This window comes from Eublepharis macularius, chromosome 18, assembly GCF_028583425.1.
Source record: "Eublepharis macularius isolate TG4126 chromosome 18, MPM_Emac_v1.0, whole genome shotgun sequence".
In the NCBI taxonomy this organism is placed as follows: Eukaryota; Metazoa; Chordata; class Lepidosauria; order Squamata; family Eublepharidae; genus Eublepharis; species Eublepharis macularius.
In genome coordinates, this window is record NC_072807.1 from 31,071,941 (window position 1) to 31,090,597 (window position 18,657).

General features: G+C 45.6%; 1 protein-coding gene across 1 annotated transcript; it reads right to left on the reverse strand.

Moving 5' to 3' along the window:
- Nucleotides 1-363: 363 nt before the first annotated feature.
- Nucleotides 364-15,975, reverse strand: PATL2 (PAT1 homolog 2). The gene is made up of 17 exons (XM_055002824.1): nucleotides 15,896-15,975; nucleotides 12,579-12,678; nucleotides 10,856-11,298; nucleotides 9,457-9,537; nucleotides 8,713-8,799; nucleotides 7,962-8,089; nucleotides 7,500-7,583; nucleotides 6,226-6,367; nucleotides 5,292-5,400; nucleotides 5,112-5,209; nucleotides 4,727-4,771; nucleotides 3,902-4,062; nucleotides 3,339-3,498; nucleotides 2,542-2,682; nucleotides 1,996-2,093; nucleotides 1,730-1,892; nucleotides 364-691 (listed from the first exon to the last, which is right to left on the reverse strand). The coding sequence occupies exons 1-16, from the start codon at nucleotides 15,926-15,928 to the stop codon at nucleotides 1,739-1,741; spliced, it is 2,064 nt and encodes a 687-aa protein (XP_054858799.1). The 5' UTR covers nucleotides 15,929-15,975; the 3' UTR covers nucleotides 364-691; nucleotides 1,730-1,738.
- Nucleotides 15,976-18,657: the final 2,682 nt, after the last annotated feature.

Sequence of the window (18,657 nt, forward strand, 5' to 3'; positions counted from 1 at the left end):
CATTGCCCCACCCACCTCACATGGTATTTGTTGTGGGGATAATAATAATATACTTTGAAACTGCTTTGAGTGGGCATTAAGTTGTCCTGAAGGGTGGTATATAAATTGAATGTTATTATATTTCTTAGTATCATGAATGTATCTTTGCCTAGCCAGATTTCTACCAGTCTTCTTTGGAGCTCACAGCATTATACTCTGTGTACCAGGAGCACTGCTGTCTCTGGGAGGGATTGTACAGTTAGCAATTGTATCCATCCCTCCACTGTGCAATATTAGAGTTCCAAAGTGATTTCTGTTAGTTGCTTTTATTGTATTATGTGCTGTACACAAAACCCCAAACACAAGAATTCACCCTCCCCTCCCACACCAAACAGTCTTAATTTATACTGTACAAACTAGCCATTTGTCCACCGACTCTGGCTCCATAAGTTAACTATATTCTGTGCTCCCTACTGCCAGTATTATCTATCTACAAACCAGCATAGAGCACTTAAGGGGGAGGGGAAATAAACCCCAGGAAGAAGAAAAAGGTTGTGAAGTTAAATTATGCATCCTATTTGATAACCAGCCACTGTGTTTCAGTTCTCATGGTAAAGGCAGATGTCAATAGCAGTGGTAGTCCCACACTTCTGTAGGGAACAGAGTAGGCTCCAAGCACCCAAGGAGTTTTTTTGGCAACAATAAGGGTCATCTGCAACAATAAAAAGGAAAGAAAATCAGAAACTGGAGGCAGGGAGGTCTGAGGGACCATTACAAAGGAGGCACCCAAGTATTTTATTAAGATGGACAACAGAGTAGAGGAAGCAGCTGCTGTATCATGTTACATTTTACAAATAACAGTTGGGTGATCAAAAACTAAAGTTTCCCTACCTGCCTTTCCCCACTTAATGAATCAGACCACAATAGTGAAGCGATGAAATCCAAGAGGCTGTGAGGTGCGGCACACACATGGTGGGCACCATACAAGGTAGTTTAACACCTCAGGCTCAAGGGCCTTCAGAGTTATCGCTTTCCCCACCCCTGCCTGCTTTGCAGAAGGATCCTCAACAGAATCCATGAGATTCAGACAGCAGTGCCTATAACTTTGAAGCAGCCACTGTTTAGAAAACAAGTTTCTCCCTTCCTTGCCAAATATCACAAGAAAGCCTATCTAAAAAGAAATAAGATTTAGATGGAGTCCCCTGGGAAGAGAGTCGTCTTTTCAAGACAGATGCTTGGGCCAAAAGGCCCTCAAAGCAGTGGGAGAGGGAGAAAAAATGAACAAACATACAGAGGTCCACTGAAAATAGGAAGCACTGTGCTAGCTTGCTAGAATGTCTGAAAAGCAACAACCCTGTTGTAGAGTGCTGTGATGTGCAGCCCTCTCTTTCATATTGCTGGAAAAGCAACTTGCCACTATGAACGGGAATTCCAGAGCCAGACACCAGCTTTGACGGATATAGCAAGAATTTTTTTTAAAAAAACTCTAAGTCCAGCTCAATACTTCAGCCCACACCAATGAAGAAGATAAATACCAAGACAAGCAGCCATAAATAGGTACCTGGCTGCATACAGAAACACTCACATACCAGCCAATCTCTCCGTACTCTAGTGTGGAAAGAAGCTAGCCTACTGCTCCCGCCTACAACCATTCTATTATGCTAGAGAGTTTTACAAGCAGCATTACTGCTGCTTGTACTGAGGTACAGCCACACACCCGTATCTACCTACCCCATCCTACCCATCCTACCTCCATACTTTACTCCATCTTGACATCCAAACGATTCACTGTCTCTTTGTCCACATAGCGGCAGAAAAGAAATAGAAGATTGCTGGGCAGATAAAGGGGCTCCACCCTGGAGTCTTTGGACACTTGGGAGAGCTCCTTAGCAACAAGGAGCACCATATCCACCCTAGGAAACGAGGTGAGATGCAACTGTAAGAGGATCTACCAGATCAGAGGATCTAGGACAATTCTGCTCAGCAGAAGTCCCGATTTTCAGACAACCACCTCACCATTTCTCAAAGTCTCCACTGTTAAGTTCCAGGGGCATGCTGGAAGAAAGACAACTCTCACCATGGCTCAGCAGCAAATACAGGAGAGAGACAGCAAACTGAAGGGGAAGGAAAATGAACATTCATAAGGGAAACAGTAGAAAAGAGCAAGAGTCCAGTAGAACCTTTAAGACTAACAACATTTGTGGTAGGGGATGAGCTTTCGTGAGCCACAGCTCACTTCTTCAGGGAAACGGTGGCACCACAACCACCAGGGGGTGGTTCACCCGGCATCAAGCATCCCAATAATATCCCTCTGGATACTCAGACAGGCCACAAAGCTCCCACGTCAAAAGCTGCAAGACAGGGCCTTCAGATCTGGAAAAACCTGCATTTTTTAATCACTGTAGCATCTGCCTGATGAAAGGTTCAATAAAACTTGAAACCTTGCTTACCGTTCTACATCTTTTGGGTTGGCCTCAATAAGAGGCATCACATTATTTTTGTTTCTTTTTCTGCACAAAGCAGTGAGGCCAACAGCCTGAGGAACATCCTAGCCCAACGCACCTTGTTCCCAAATATTGTCATGAGCGAATACTTCACAGAATCTGGCTGCAGTCTGGTCAGCTCCTGAAGGATGTTGACCATCTCACTGAAGGTCAGCTGTTCGACAACGTCTCCGAGGGGGCTGTACAGAACAGGCAGGGTCTACCATGCCCACGAGACACACAGGGATAAGCAAGCAAGTAAACATAAAGAATAATCCCACTTCTCACACCCTTTAGGTTACTTGCATAGCCTCTATGATTCGGGGGGGGGGGAATAGTTTTTTTTAAAAAAAAAAACAAGTCTTCTCCATGTCTTTTAGCATCACTTGAATTGCCAGCAAGCTAGAAATGTTCCATACCGTCCCATCCCCCAGAGCTGTGTGAGGGCAGAGATTCTGCAAAAGTGTCGGTATTGAACTTCACACTTTTAAAATCTCGACTATGAGCTAAATAAACTTCCAGATCTCTAGCCCTCATAGCTTGAAGACGCTCCAGCAAAGTCTGCTGAAATTTCTGAAAAAAAGAGGGGTGATGGAATAAAATCTGTGTTCCTCTTTGGCTCGTCAAATGGAGGGGCAAGGTCTGAAAAAACCCAGCAGACTAAATATGTGTGATTTATATAACACGAATAATTCAAAGAGTTTCGCTTTTTCCGATGCAGAGTTAATTCTTTAGCAGAAGTACACACAGTTTTCTCTCTAGCCTCTAGATCCAATATCCAAAGCACAGAACCCTTTATGTCAAAGCCGTCTGGAGCACAAAGACCATTTCTTGTTACTTGCAGACAGCTGGTCGCTCCCCTTCCCCAACCAGTACCTCATCCAGTAGGTCCTTTTGAATAAGGAAGGGCAAGTGTCGTGTGATGGTGAGAAGGACCTGCTTGGCTTGCTCTTGGGACAAGTGTGGCAAGAGACGGGCCACCAGCCGCTTCCCTTTCCCCACCAGCAGAATTTGCAGGAACTCGTCCTTAGCTTCCCTGAAAGAAGAGACCAAACTGGTCCAGCATGCACACAGACTATACTGTGCCAAACTGGCTTAAGGGTCTAGAAGGGAAGAGGACTAAGAACATATTCAAAACTCAGCAAAAGCAGCCCTAACTTGCTGTCTGGACTTTAACCAAATGGCTATCTGCAATTTAAAAAAAAAACATCTTCTGGCTTCTCCACTAGAGGGAGGCAGGACAGCATGGATTTAAAACCATTAGCGGCCTGCAGAAGGCTTTCTGCCAGCAGGACGCACGTTTGAAAGTACTCTTAAACTGATCTGAGAACCAGGAAGTGACTCAGTATGGCAGTTGCCTCACTCTTTTCTTATGGAGCTCTTCCCCCTCCCCCCCACCATGTTTACCATAACTTCAAAAAACTCTTCCCTGGACTTACTCTTTATTGTTGCAATCATTGTTGCATCCCTCTATTCTCAGAGTTTGGTAGATATGCCCCACCTCGTGAGCCAGTTTCTCACAGAAGTGAGAATGCTGTTCCTCTGGTGCCAGGACCAGCTTCTGCTGAATGTCCTCGATATCCAAAAGCTGCAGGTACATCTGTCCCAGGATGACATGGATAAAGTTAGCCAAGAGCGGCAGATGTATAAGGCAGCATCTCAGTCCAGCATGCCTTCTGGTGGCATAGCTTTCGTGTCTCTCTAAGAGCCAATCTACAAGTGACGCCTGACACAGGTTGGACACTTGTCAGCTTCCCTCAAGTTTTGATGGGAAATGCAGGCATCCTGGTCTTGCAGCTGTAATGGACAGCCAAGGTGTAAAACCAGGACGCCTACATTTCCCATCAAAACTTGAGGGAAGCTGACAAGTGTCCAACCTGTGTCAGGCGTAACTTGTAGCTTGGCTCTGAGTGCACTGTTGGAAGTTCTCACCAGTTACCTTCCATCTGCCACCTTGGCAGACGCAGTGGAAAGGCAAACAGTATTTCTGTACCCACACATCATGGGTTTTATGAGAGAAAAAATCCAGTTATTTGTGCTTAGAGGGACTTTTAAAAAACTTATCTAGAGTCCAGTTGCGCCACCAACCTACAGAATTTTAGAACAGGAGCATACAGCTTCAGCATTTGTGGGACATTCAAGAATCTCCAGGGAGCAACTGGGAGCAGCAAGATCCATAGTAAACTTGGTGCCACCTAGCAGTAGCTATGGACCACACATGCTCAGGCAGTCACTCGCACACATCCAGCCCCCTGTATCCTCACCTTCTCAATCTGATACAGCACCTGCAGTCGCTGATTCCCAACAGCCTTCAAAGGTGGGTGGGGGAGTGGAGAGAGAAAAATTAAGTTCAATCAATACAGCGACCAGCTCTGGCTTAGCGTCTCCAGAGGGCTCAGAGGGTCTTACAAAGCCATTTACAGAAATACTATAGTTTGGAAACCTTTATTTCTCTTAGTACTGGGGAGGAAAACTGCACCAAAAGGGAAAAGGGGACAAATATCCTGTAGTGAACCCCAGCAATAATCCAGCAATCCATTATTTGCACAAGGATCTCCTCAGCTGCTTCCTACAGAGTAGTAATGAAAACCAGCCATACCCCAGCTAACTCTCCACCCCAGCTTCTGCATAAAGAGCAACCTTACAGACCTGCTCCAGTGGGATGTGATGTACAGCATCAATAGCCCTGCGAGGACTATAGCATGTGGACACCGCCACCTGGCCCAAGGAGCCTGGGATCCTCACCACTAGAGGAAGAAAAAGAAGTTATCAGGACATAGCCACCTATATCCCTACAGCCGGCCAGCCTCTTCCTTGCGAGACACTTACCCGATTCATACGTCTCCACTTTCTGGATATACGGGGTAATCAGCTTGGGGACTTCATGCTTGCGCCCACCCTTCTGCGCCTGCTTACGCTCCAGCTTGCGATAATATTCCTGCGGGGCAGGAGAGGACAGTTCACAGCTGACGGCAGGGGCAAACCGACAGCACGCCTGCTACTGCACTATTTACAGTGAGATCAGGCACGAGGGCCCCAAGCCTACCACTGCTGTTAACATAGCTGGACCACGCTCCGTTCTTCAGAAGCCGCCCAGCTCAGAAAGGGGTCAGTAGACCACTTTACCAGATATTCTCAGTTTCTAGAGCAAACTAAGGCCTCTGCACCATGCTAGATCTTCTTGTTGTGCAAGCGCGTGTGCATGCACGCATGCGCGCACACTGAGAACAAGAGTCAAAACAACTGCTTAGGATTGGGTGGGGGAAAAAAGAGGACTAGGGAAAATAGCATGGGAGGAAATAAGAGTCTCTCTCTGGCATCACAGCTCTAATCCATATCCCACTCCGCCCCCCCCGCCCCCCCCGGCTTTTCAAAGCCCAGTCTAAACCTGCAAGGCCCGTGTTCCAATCCCTACTCAAACTCCCTACCCAACCATGAGCCTTGCTGGGTCACACCTTGGCCCAGAGACACTCATTTTCAGCTTAACCAAATTCACAGGGTCCTACAGGTAAAACGGAAGAGGGGAGAACCATGCTGCGTTCAGCTCCTGGCAGTGGAGGGGGAGAAAATAAAATCCGTCAGCAGTAAACCACAGGGAGGAGAGGAGATCCAGTTATAAATCCAGAGTGAAATTTAATCTCAAAATTGCAGTTGCAAAATCCAAGACAAAGCCTTACAACTGCCACCCTACAGTTCTCTTCCCCAGGCTTTCCTACCTCTATCGGACATCGCCCACACAAGTTTTGGCCTTTTCTACCCTCACCTGGTAGTAGTAGTCATCCCTCTGAGGGTTTTCACTCTGCAGCTGCATCATTTGCACTTTTATCACCCAGTCCTTTTCCAGTGAAGTCATAAGTGCCTCATAAGGATCCGTCCCGGTAGGCTGCGGTTCCACATAGGGGATCCTTTGAGATAGAGACTAGATCAGGAAATGATTTTAAAAGCAATCTCCTGCTTCCACAGAGTTGGTCTCTGTCCCACATGGAGCAGAAGACAGCAGAGTGAAGTTCACTTTTCTGTAAATGGCTGGGGAACACAGGGAAACTGTTTTAGAAATGATCAAGATGGGTAGCCATGTTAGTCTGTCTGTAGCAGTTGAAAAGAGCAGGAGTCCAGTAGCAACTATAAGACTAGCAAAATTGGTGGTAGGGCATAAGCTTTCTATATCTGAAGAAGGGAGCTGTGGCTCACAAAAGCTCATACCCTACCACAAATTTGTTAGTCTTATAGGGGCTACTGGACTCTTGCTCTTTTCCACCACTTCAGAAATAAAACCTCCATTTTCAGTCATAATTACTATACCTGATGCTACCGAAATTTCAGAATGGCTCTTCACCTAAATGTTTTTATCCCACTTTTCTCCCCAATGGGGACAAAAGGCAGCTTACAACACTGTTCTCCCCTCCTCTATTTTATCCTCACAACAACCACCTTGTGAGGTAAGGTTAGGCTGAGAGTATGTGATTGGCCCAAGGCTATCCAGTGAACGTCCAGGGCAGAATGGGGATTCACACCTGGGTCTCTCAGATTCTAGACCGAAGCTCTACGCACTACAACCACAGGACAGTAAGCCACAATTATGCACAAAGGAGCCTGGTGGAACGTGAAAAGATTTATTGTGGGATAAAACTTGTATGTGCTCAAACCTACTTCAAATATGCATATTTACACATACAGTTGTGGACAATGGGGCCAGTGGCAAACAGGAATATTCTGACATTTCTGTGTGAAGCTTATTCACGTCATAGTTTTTTTTAAACATGAAACACAGAAGAGTCATAAACTGTTCTTACATTTTGTAAAAAATCACAGTAGTGACAACTTCCACCCTCACCCCCGCTTATGTGCATCTGAACACCAGGGATCAAAATGCATCAGAGGAAATGGACTGTATGCCACAGTAAAATCTGTAAGGTGCCCCAAGACTCCATGGCTGCTGCTGCAAGCCGGCTCAGCCACTGGAAGTTCCAGCTGTTCAGGCTTCCTAAAAACACATGCATATCCAGTTGTGTTCTGCTTTCCCTCGAACTCCCTCACCTCTTCTTCTCTCCCCCTCGCTGTTGCCTTTGAGTCAGGATCCGCTGATGCAGAGGGTGTAGCTGCGTCATGGCAGTGGGCAAGCTGTAAAGGAACAGAAGTCAAGGGAGAAGTAGTGGGAACCAACCCCCATCCTTTGTAGAGGTAGAGAAAGAAGAGCAGAGAATCTCGGGCAGAAAAAAAAGTTCCTGAGCTCCCAAGAGAATGAGTGTAAAAGGCCTTCCAAGTAGCAAGAACTTGCCCAGGTGACTGGACTCTAGCAGGCTGCCAAGGAACTCTTGCGATGGAAGCTCTCCAAGTAGGTCAAAGAATGAACTAAGCATAGCTCTGACCCAAGATAGCTTGCAGCCAAGACCAGAAACAGGACAGCCACATGATTCATATTCGAGTAGCCAATCTGGCCTACCCTTGAGAACCAGTATCCTGCCCCACTCCACCTCACCCTACCCATCCTTTCCATACCTGAATTTATGTTGGCTACTGGCCGAAGGGCTGAAGAACAGAGGCTCAAGAGAGCGAGTCATAGGCCAGGTTGGGCTAGTGACGTTGGGAAACAAGGGTCTAAAGGAGGGTGAGGCATAGCCTGAGGTCTGAATGGAAAGGAAGAAAGAATCCATATAAGCAGCGCACTGGCATCAGCACACGAGGCCACTTCTATCTTCCATCCAAGAGAAAGTGGTCACCAAGCAACCATGTTTTGGGAAGTGTTCCATAAACAGGACACCATGATATCACAATTGGATGGACCTGGCACTGGTAGCACCTAGTTCTGACAGCGGGGCAAGGCCTCAGTAGGAGTTCCTAGTGTATGGGCAGGTTCACCTAGTAGCTGGAAATCATTCAGATGTCCTATGGCCAGAATATTGTGGACTTAATAGGTCAAAACAAACACAGGAGACTTTCAGTGTTTAAATCCTTCTACACAAAGGAAACGTGTTATGTATTCCTGTTAGGTTATACTTGCTTTGAATCCAAATCACCTACCCTCCCATCCCCGTCTGAAACAATAATATCCTCTTGGACAGAAGTTATCTTCTGTAAATGTGACATTACTGCTTTACCCTTTCCTAAAGTGAGGAAGTGTTTCTCTATTGGTCACAACTTCTTTTTCACCACTTGAACACCGCAACTCCCACAAAGTTTCTAGATCTGACAAACCCAACCGTCACCGCTACGGCTACCGTTTCAGGGGAAAAGTGACGCACTGCATTACCCGGTTAAGGCTAAACACACGTCGTGTCCTGCGAGGTAGTGTAAATGGATACGGCGATCGCATAGAGTCAGACATCATGGGAGACTGCTGTGGGGGGGAAATTATTACAAAGCAGTAGCAGAGAAAAGACAGATGCATGGACAGCTGCCGCAGCATGTCCAAAACATTTCATACTGTATTTAAAGGTTAGATGAGAAGTACAAGAACTCCAGCTTCAGAAAAGGTAAATCTAAACAAACCTTGGCCTCAGAGTAGCTCAGGATCCAAAGGGTGGCACAGAGTGAAGGCAGTAAGGATTAAGATGGGGGGGGCGAGCTTTGAGGATTCCATTTATCAGCCCCATGAAACACTAGGAAGAGGGCTTGAGGGTCCTCCCATGGAAGGCTGAACACTACAAAGGTAGGAGGCTATTGGACATTGGAAAGATGTTACCTTTTACTGGGTAGACTCCAAACTCTATAGGATAGGCAGCCATTTCCAAGCTTATTAGGGACACTGTCTGCTGTCAAGACTTTCTACAACATTAGCATTATACAAGGATTTAGCATTTTCTTTCCCTTTTCCACCTGAACTTTCACTTGCAACAAAGACATCAAATGTCATGAACTCTTCATGCTACAGGCTTCATCACTTGAAAGCTTTAACAAGCCATCAGGCTACTCTTCAACAGCTAGGTACAGTGCAAGGGAGCATTTCATTCCCCACTTCAGACCAGGGAAGAAAGGGTGGGAAAGCCATGCTCACCTCCACTGCAGACCGTGACGAGGCACGTCTCAGAGCCGAGTTCCACAAATCAGATTTCGAAGCTGCCTCAGTGTGATTCTCCTGCACAGATTCACCCGATAAAATTATGGACAGAAGAATCAAAATGGTGAGAGAAGCAGGCAACAAAGCAGGAGCGTAAGAGGAGCCCTGCTGGATCAGACCAGTGGCCCATCCAGTCCAGCACCCTGTCTCACACAGTGGCCAACCAGTTACTCTGGAGGACCAACCACAGGGCACAGAGGCTGAGGCCTTCCCCTGACATAGTCTCCTGGCTCTGGTATTCAGAGGTTTACTACCTCCGAATGTGGCGGCTCCCTTAGATCAAGAGCAGCAGAAAAGAGCAAGAGTCCAGTAGCACCTATAGGACTAACAAAATTTGTGGTAGGGTATGAACAATTATCCTGTAGAGGAATTTCAACGGGAGATTAGAAAGAGAGACGGCTGCATTGCAATTGATAACAAAGCTCAAGACAATGCATCCACCTGGACTGAATGAAGACATTGACTTCCTGTCTTATTACCAATGCTAATTTCTCCACACCCATTACCCCAGCCTATTCAATCACACCTGCCATTGTCATTCACCAGCTACTAGCATTTGGCTTCTGCAATCACTCCACTCTCCAAGATATAAGGACAGATGGACTCACATTCTAGCTGTATCTGAAGAAGTGAGCTGCAGCTCACGAGAGCCCATACCTTATCACAAATTTTGTTAGTCTTATAGTGCTACTGGACTCTTGCTCTTTTCAGAGGCTCCCTCAGACACCATGGTTAGTAGCCACTGATAGACTTATCCTTCGTGAATTTGTCTAATCCCCTTTTAAAGGAGTCTATGCCTTCAGCCATCCTTTGGGAGCAAATTCCCAGTCTCAGCTCCTAAGCAGGCTTACACCTCAATCAATGAGCTTAGAAAGGGGTAATTCTGTTTAGGACAACACTGATTAAGAGTCAGGGTTCTGGGAGATCTAGTTAGGAAGGCCAACCCTCATTGCTTTGATATGCTGCTATTGGATCATGTTGTAACTAGAGACCCTGTATGTATATACAGATCGCTCTTCCTACTTACCCTGCCCCCCCTCCACCTTCACACAAGTATCCAATTTCCCCACATTGATCAGTCAAATGCCTCCAGGAAGCTCACAGGGAACAACGGCAACTTCTGCCCTCTTGCTGTTACCCCCAACAACTTCCTTACTCTACCACACACCAGTACCACAACCAAAGACCGATTCATTGCGGCACAAGATACTTCATCTGTGGTCAGCTCCAACTTAAATTAAAAACTTAGAGCACCCTTTACAGACCCCCCCCCCCGTTGCTCCATTTCCCAATTCATGCATCCCCTCCCCACGTCCTATGACTCAGCTCCCCTTACCTTTCCCGCCACGCCCCAGACACTTTCCCATGGGGCAAAAGAAGGGGTGCGGCAGTCGGACAATCGTGACAAAGAAGCCCTGTGGAACAGACGTGGCCTGGGAGCCCATTTGGCCTCCGAGGCAAACTGGCCACGCACGGCTTTCATAACTGCTGGGTCTCCCAGGTCGTTCTGTTCTTCTGCTTCCTTGCTTGTACGATCCTCCTCCTCCTGTTCAACCACATCCATCTCCTCCTCTCCCATCTCTTCTGTGGCCTCATAAGCAAGCTGTGGCTCAGTGTGGTGGCTTTCGTCTTCCAAAACATCTTCTAGCATCAGCTGTTCTTCTGCAGTTTCTGAATGTCCTGCCTCTTCCCCTACTGACACAACTTCTTCAAGTCCGTTCACAGGAGCTTCCACTGGGTCTGCAGCCAAGGTTTTGGTCTCACTCTCTTCCAGATATGCTTAGGAGGGAGAGGGAGAAAAATGAATTCTCAGATCTATGACAAGAGAGGAAAAACATGAATCTTGGGCTGGAGGTTGTGTAATTTTCTTGTCATTTGTGGCTTGTCCACGGACACTGAAAGTTCACAGCTAAGATTCCACTGCATGGAAATCTCTTGATCAAAATTCTAGGCTCAACTAACCTCTGACTTGCTCACACGGAACTATTCTGTACCTTCTGGACTTCACAAAAGGGCAAGATGTGAGACGCGACTGAGTTTTCCAGGCTTTATGGATAGGTCATTAGGATGCTAGGCCCAAGGTAATACAAAGAGAGTTAAGACAGTTCATATTGCAGGTTAAGTGCTGGTGGATCACACAGAAATAGAAAGTGAACACCTCCCATATTTGGCAATATTCAGCTTTGACCTAGTATGATGGGACCTTAACCTAGACACCATGCTGTTTAACCACCTTTTTAATGCTATTCAGTCACTTATGGAGAACTTGCTATAGCCAGAAACTTTTATACAATTTGCAGAGTCTTTCTCTGCTCATTCATAGTCAAAATCCTTCAACACATTTCACAAGGAATATATTATATTAAGGAACAGCCTTCTCCCACTTGAACTTACCTGTCCATTCTGACCATCTTTGGAGGACCTGCTTCAGGTGCCCCCATGATCTGAGGCTAGACAGGTCACCTGAGAAAGGGCCATCTCAGTCACGGTACCAAAACTTTGCAACTCCCTCCCTAGGAAGATTCATCTGTCTCCCACTATCTTTATCTTCCACCAGTGGTTGAAACCATTTTTTGTTTCATTTGGCATACCCCAGTAACTGTTATTGGCCCTCTTCCCTAGTTTTGGTGTTGTCTGCTTATATAATTCAATAAAACCTTATTTAAAATGCTGTTTTAATATTCAACTTTTCTAATGTTTTTATGTTTGCTACTTTAGGGACGCTATTTGGATGGGAAAGTGACATAAAATGTTTTAAACAAAATAAGGTTGGATTTTAAGTGAAGCAAAGACTAGCTAATTTTTATCACAGTATGCTATTATTCATACAGTATTAAAATATTCTTATTTATTTGTTTAATTTACAGCCTGCTCTTTTCACAGAGACATGCAGTCTATTTTTGACACAATCAGTGCAATCCTAAGAAGAGTTACTCCCATCTAAGCCCATTCATTTCAATTAGCTTAGACAGGAGTAACTCTGCATAGGACTGCATCGAGTAAGCTGTTTTTACTATATGATACTTAGAATGAGATGGGAAGGAAATTTAATCTCTTACCTGTCGAAGTGAAGGTCAGATTATTGTAAAGGTCAATCTCATCCTCTTCAGATGTTTTGTCAAGCAGAAATTCTTCTGTCATAAAGTAATCCTCCAGAATCTGCTTGGAAAGACAAAGATATTGGGACTCATCCTGTTGCCCTCTCCTGAGAGAGAGATGGGAACAGGATCAAAACCTCTTTCAAAACAGAAAACACAGCAACCTATCTGTTGCCGACAGGAGGGCACCAATGCTACTTTTCTCAACTTCTCTCCTCTCTCGTGGAGACAGAGCCATGATGACTTTAGGAATGATTTCAACACTATGCTAAGAAAACAAATAGAACTTACCCAGTTTCCCATTTAACCTGGGCTTTTATCAGTGCAAAAACCACTTAACATGTCAAGATAGCATAGCAGCCCCCTAGAGCAGGGCTTCATAGAATACTACAGCTCAGCTGTCATTGTAACCTATAGAACTACAGCTGTAGGCATAGCAGCCAATAACCTGTTTTAAACAAGATGCACACATCAACCAAAAGGGAGACTGCAATGAAGAAATCAGAAGGATTGAGACTTTGAACAGCAGCTGTGAGGGAGCTAGATAAGATCCTTAAAGATAAAGATGTCTCTCTGGGAACCAAGATTAAAATAATCCAAATTATGGTATTCCCCATTACTATGTATGGATGTGAAAGACAGTGAAGAAAGCTGACAGGAAGAAAACTGATTCATTCGAAATGTGGTGCTGGAAGAGAGTTTTGTGGATACCAAGGACAGCCAAAAAGACAAGTAAGTGGGTACTAGATCAAATCAAACTCAAATTCTCCCTAGAAGCTAAAATGACAAAACTAAGGCTATCATGCATTGGTCACCATCATGAGAAGACAAGATTCTCTGGAAAAATCAATAACGCTAGGAAAAGTGGAAGGCAGTGGGAAAAGAGGAAGACCTAAAAAGAGATGGCTTGACTCAATAAAAGAAGCCACATCCTCCAGTTTGCAGGATCTGAGCAAGTCTGTTAATGATAGGACATTTTGGAGGTCTTTCATTCATAGGGTCGCCATATGTTGGAGTTGTGCAGATTATGTTCTTTTGTCCATGAGGCATCACTTTTAAATCAGGCATCGGTCTTTTTACAGGAAGAAAATCTTTAGGCTTCAACAGAGAAAAACCGACTGTTTGCACCAGTTCCTGCCAGTGGTGTGGAAATATAACCTTTACAAACAGGACTTAGGGGGCATCACAAAAAAGCAGAGAGGGACGTACTTTGTCTGCCTGTCTCAGACATTTAACTGCAACATACCAGAGGGGATTCTTGTGGTCACATGTCTTCTTCCTCCCAAAGAGCAAGAGCCCCTTGTTCCTACGCAGCACCCTTACTCCCATTCACAGTTTGAAATAACCAAGTCCACAGCTAGTAATTTACAACACACTCCTTCTGTTTAGCAGTGGCTAATATGCTGCATCTGAGGATAATTCTAAGCCTTGACTGTTTTACAGGGATGCTGCATTCAAAATGAAGTTGTCTTCACTTTATCCCACTGGAAACACACTGCTTTTTTTAGAATACGCATTGTTGGGGAAGCAGACCAAGAAAGCTGCTCCCATGGGCTCATGGAGCATGCCCCCATCAAAATGCAAGACCCCTCATTTTTTTCAGTTCACATTTCTTCCTACAAACAAAGAGGGTTTAACCACAGTGAAGACTGCAGTCCTATAAATCCTTTTTCTCTGGGAGCAAGCAAATCCCCTTGAACACAACATGAAGTGCTTACTCCTGAGTCAACACACTGCTTGCCTCTATAAACCAGCATGGGGTAGAGGTTAGAGTGTTAGACTAGGATTAGGAAGACTCCAGTTTGAATCTACCTCTCTGCTATGGAAGCGTGCTGGGTGCCCTTGGGCCACTCACACCCTCTCAGCCTAAAATACCTCACAGCGTTTGAGAATAAAATAGAGAATGATGAAAGTCATGCCGTGTTCCCGTTGGGGAGAATAGGAGAATACAAATGAAGTTTTAAAGAATTATAGTGGTTAAGTGGTTGGGTTGCAAATCAGCACTCTGCTAGTTGGAATCCCACTTCTACCATGAAATCAGCAGGTGGCCTTGGGTAAGCCACTCCTCTCAGCCCAGCTCCCCAGCTGTTATTGTGGGGATAATAACAACACTGGCTTTGTTCGCTGCTCTGAGTGGTCACTAGTTTATCCAGAAGAGCAATATATAAGCACAGTTATTGTTATTATTATAAGTGGTTGGGCTGCAAATCAGTATGCTGCTGATTGGAACCCCGCTACTGCCATTTATTTTATTTATGTCATTTATATTCCGCCTTTCTCATTGAGACTCAAGGCGGATTACATAGTGTAAGATTAGCACAATCAGTGGCAAGGACAAGGGCAGGCATTTCCAAACAGTGTCAAGAACATTTCCATAAACAATGTCATAGGATAAATGAATACAGTATCAAGAACATTTCCATAAACAATGTCATAGGGTAAATGAATACAAGTTTACAAAGACAGTATTAGCGAAGATCCAATATGGGGTTGAAGAATTGCTGAAACAGAACATAAGCAATTCTAGGACTTACATTAAACAACATGAAGCACAGATAGTATATAGGAGTACATATTTAAAGCAACATAATATGTAAGGCAACATAATGATGAAGTCTATGGTTTCTAACTCATTAGCGAAACATCTGGGACCCCTTTCCTACCATATCACCCTCTTAGCTGAGAAAAGGGCCTTTTGGGTTTGGGGAGCCACTTTTCTCAGCCCCAGCTGATTGTGGGGATACGAATAAAATTGACTTTGTTTACTGCTCTAAGTGGGCACTAATTTGCCTAGAATAGTGATATATAAGACCAGCTACTATTATTAAATTCCACTTCTCGTAACAGACATTGGTGACTTGGGTGTCCCACTCAGTTACAGCCTAACCTACCTCACAGGGTTGTTGTGAGGATAAAATAAGAGGAGAATGATGCAAGTCACTTTGGGGAGAAAGGTGAGCCATACATGAACTAAATAAACACAGTTAATAAGTAAATATAAAAAATTCGCTGGGGGAAGTCTGGTGCGCCATCAATGCCCCCCTCGCCCATGGCTGAAGCAGCCCGCTCCCCACCCGGGAAAGCCTCAGGCTGAGGGAAAGGCGGGAAGTCTTTAAGGCGCCACCACTTTCTGCTTAGGAAGCAACATGACCGTTCCCCGAAGAAAGCAGAAGCGGGCGACCGAGCCCGAGAAGGAGGAGCCGCCTTCCCTGGCCCTCCCGCCTCCGCGTCCCCGAGGACAAAGGGCGGTGTCGCCTCTCCCTGAGCCGCTCACTCACCACAGGCCGCGAGGCTCCGCCCCCCTCCGCCATCTCCCTCGACAGGCATCGCCCGCGGCCTCCGCCGGCGTCTCTTTTCAGGCTCGAACGGCGGGGCGGGGCAGGCCGTCCCGAGCCGCCTCATAACGCTCTCACACGATTGGCATTAGAGTATTACAACGTTAGCGGCAGTGACGGCTCCCTTAGAAGAATAACATTCAGCGCTTGCTTTCTTTTTCCTCCTCTCTGCCTTTCTTTTGCACGCACTCCTCTCCTTTGTTTTGATTTATCTTATTTGTAGTCCGCCTTTCTCATGGGGACTCAAGGCAAGCTTCCATGTTGCCTCTCTCTCTCTCTCTCACCCACCCCTCTCCTTTGTTTTTATTCACCTTGTTGTAGTCCACCTTTCCCATGGGACTCAAGGAGAACTTCCATGTTGCCCCTTGTTCTTTCTTTCTTTCACACACACACCTTTCTTTTGTTTTTATTCATTCTTTTATCACGGGACTCAAGGCAAGCTTCCATGTTGCCTGCCTCTCTCTCTCTCTTTCTCTTTCTTTCACTCTCACACACCCCTCTCCTTTGTTTTTATTCATCTTGTCGTAGCCTGCCTTTTGCATGGGACTCGAGAATTTCTATGTTGCTCCTTTTCTTTCTTTCTTTCTTACACATGCGCACTCCTTTCTTTTGTTTTTATTCATCTTACTTGTAGTCCGTCTTTCACATGGGGACTCAAGGCAAGCTTCCATGTTGCTTCTTTCTCTCTCACACCCCTCACCTTTGTTTTTATTCACCTTATTTGCAGTCCGCCTTTCTCATGGGGACTCAAGGCAGACTGTTTATTACACAGATGGTGCAATCCTAAACCAAGTTACACCCTTGTAAAGCCATTGAACTCAAGAGCCAGTTTGGTGTAGTAGTTAGGAGCGCGGGACTCTAATCTGGAGAATCGGGTTTGATTCTCCACTTGAAGCCAGCTGGGTGACCTCAGGCTAGTCACAGTTCTCTGGAGCTCTCTCAGCCCCACCCACCTCACAGGGTGATTGTTGTGGGGATAATAATGACATACTTTGTAACCTGCTCTGAGTGGGCATTAAGTTGTCCTGAAGGGTGGTATATAAATGAATGTTGTTATTATTAATGACTTTAGAAGGGAGTAGCTCATTTTAGGCTTCACTAAATCAGGCAATACAGTCCTGAAGGCCCTCTCGTAGGCTTTCCAACCTGCGGTGGTGGCTAGAGATCTCCCAGAATTACAGACCACAGAAATCAGTTCCCCTGGAGAAAATGACTGCTTTGGAGGGAGGACTCTGGCATTCTAACCCACTGAGGCCCCCCTGCCCTCCCCAGGCTCCAGCCCCAAAGTTTCCAGGAATTTCCCAACTTGGAGCTGGCAATCCCCCCATATCTCCAGGAATTTCTCAGTACATAGTTGGCAGGCCCTGTATCCTCCCACAATGTGCAGCAAAATCTGAAGCCTTCCTTCAGCCTTGCATGGTTTTCGCCAGTGGCAGAGTTGCCAAGCAGGGTTGGGAAATTCCTGTGGGGCAGTGGTGGTGCTGGTAGGGAGACAGGGGAGGGAGAAGCTTGGAAGGGGGGAAAGTTCTGCTGAGATGGGATGCTATAGAATTCACCCTCTGAAGCAGCTGTTTTCTTCATGAAAACCAATTTCTATAGATTAGAGATGAACTGTAATTCTGGGAGAACACCAGGCCCTGTCTGGAGGTTGGCAGCCTTATCCAATGGATGTATTCTTGTACATTAATTCTGTTCCAGGAGGGGAAGGTGGCATGGTATAGTCTGAACTCGTCAGATCTCAGAAGCTAAGGAGGGTCAGTATTGGATGGGTGATCATCAAGGAAGACTCTGCTGAGGAAGGCAATGGCAAACCCCCTCTGCTTTTTGCTTGCCTTGAAAGCCTCTTGCTGGTGTTGCCATAAGTTGGTTGTGATTTGACATATGTACATAATTCTGTTGCGGAGAGGGAAAGTCCTATGTGTATGCGAGGGGAAAAATAATGAACAACTGCTACAAACACCTAGCAGAGTCTTTAATTAAGTTCCACAAAATCGTTGCCAGGTTCTGTGGCGTTCATGGCCCATTGACTTTCTCAGTTGGGACTTCTGGCTTTTTAAAAAAAAAGTTGATGTAATTTGGCAGACACATTTCTACCCGTTTCCATTATGGATCTCTGTACTTTCTGTTGCTCAATACCACTCATTAGATCTATGAGACTAAAGTCTAAACCACATTTAGTCGTTTACCCAAATCTAGTTCTCAGGGCAACACTAGACACAACTCTGGGAGATTCATAAACATGGTGTAGCATATGTACTGTTGATAGACCTCTTCAAATGGAAAATAGATATATATTCCTATTATATATAACAACAACAACAACAACATTTTATTTATATACCACCCTTCAGGACAACTTAATGCCCACTCAGAGTGGTTTACAAAATATGTCATTATTATCCCCACAACACAACACCCTGTGAGGTGGGTGGGGCTGAGAGAGCTCCAGAGAACTGTGACTCCCAAGGTCACCCAGCTGGCTTCAGGTGGGAGTGGGGAATCAAACCCGGCTCTCCAGATTAGAGTCCCTCGCTTTTAACCACTGTACCAAACTGGCTCTCCCCCCTTTCTTTTTGTGGAATGGCCTGCCTGAGGAGGTCAGGAAAGCCCCCACTCTCCTGGCTTTCTACAAATGATGCAAAACCAAATTATCCAGAAAGGCTTTTTACTCAGATAGGAGGGCTGTATTGTCAGGAGGGGTTCTC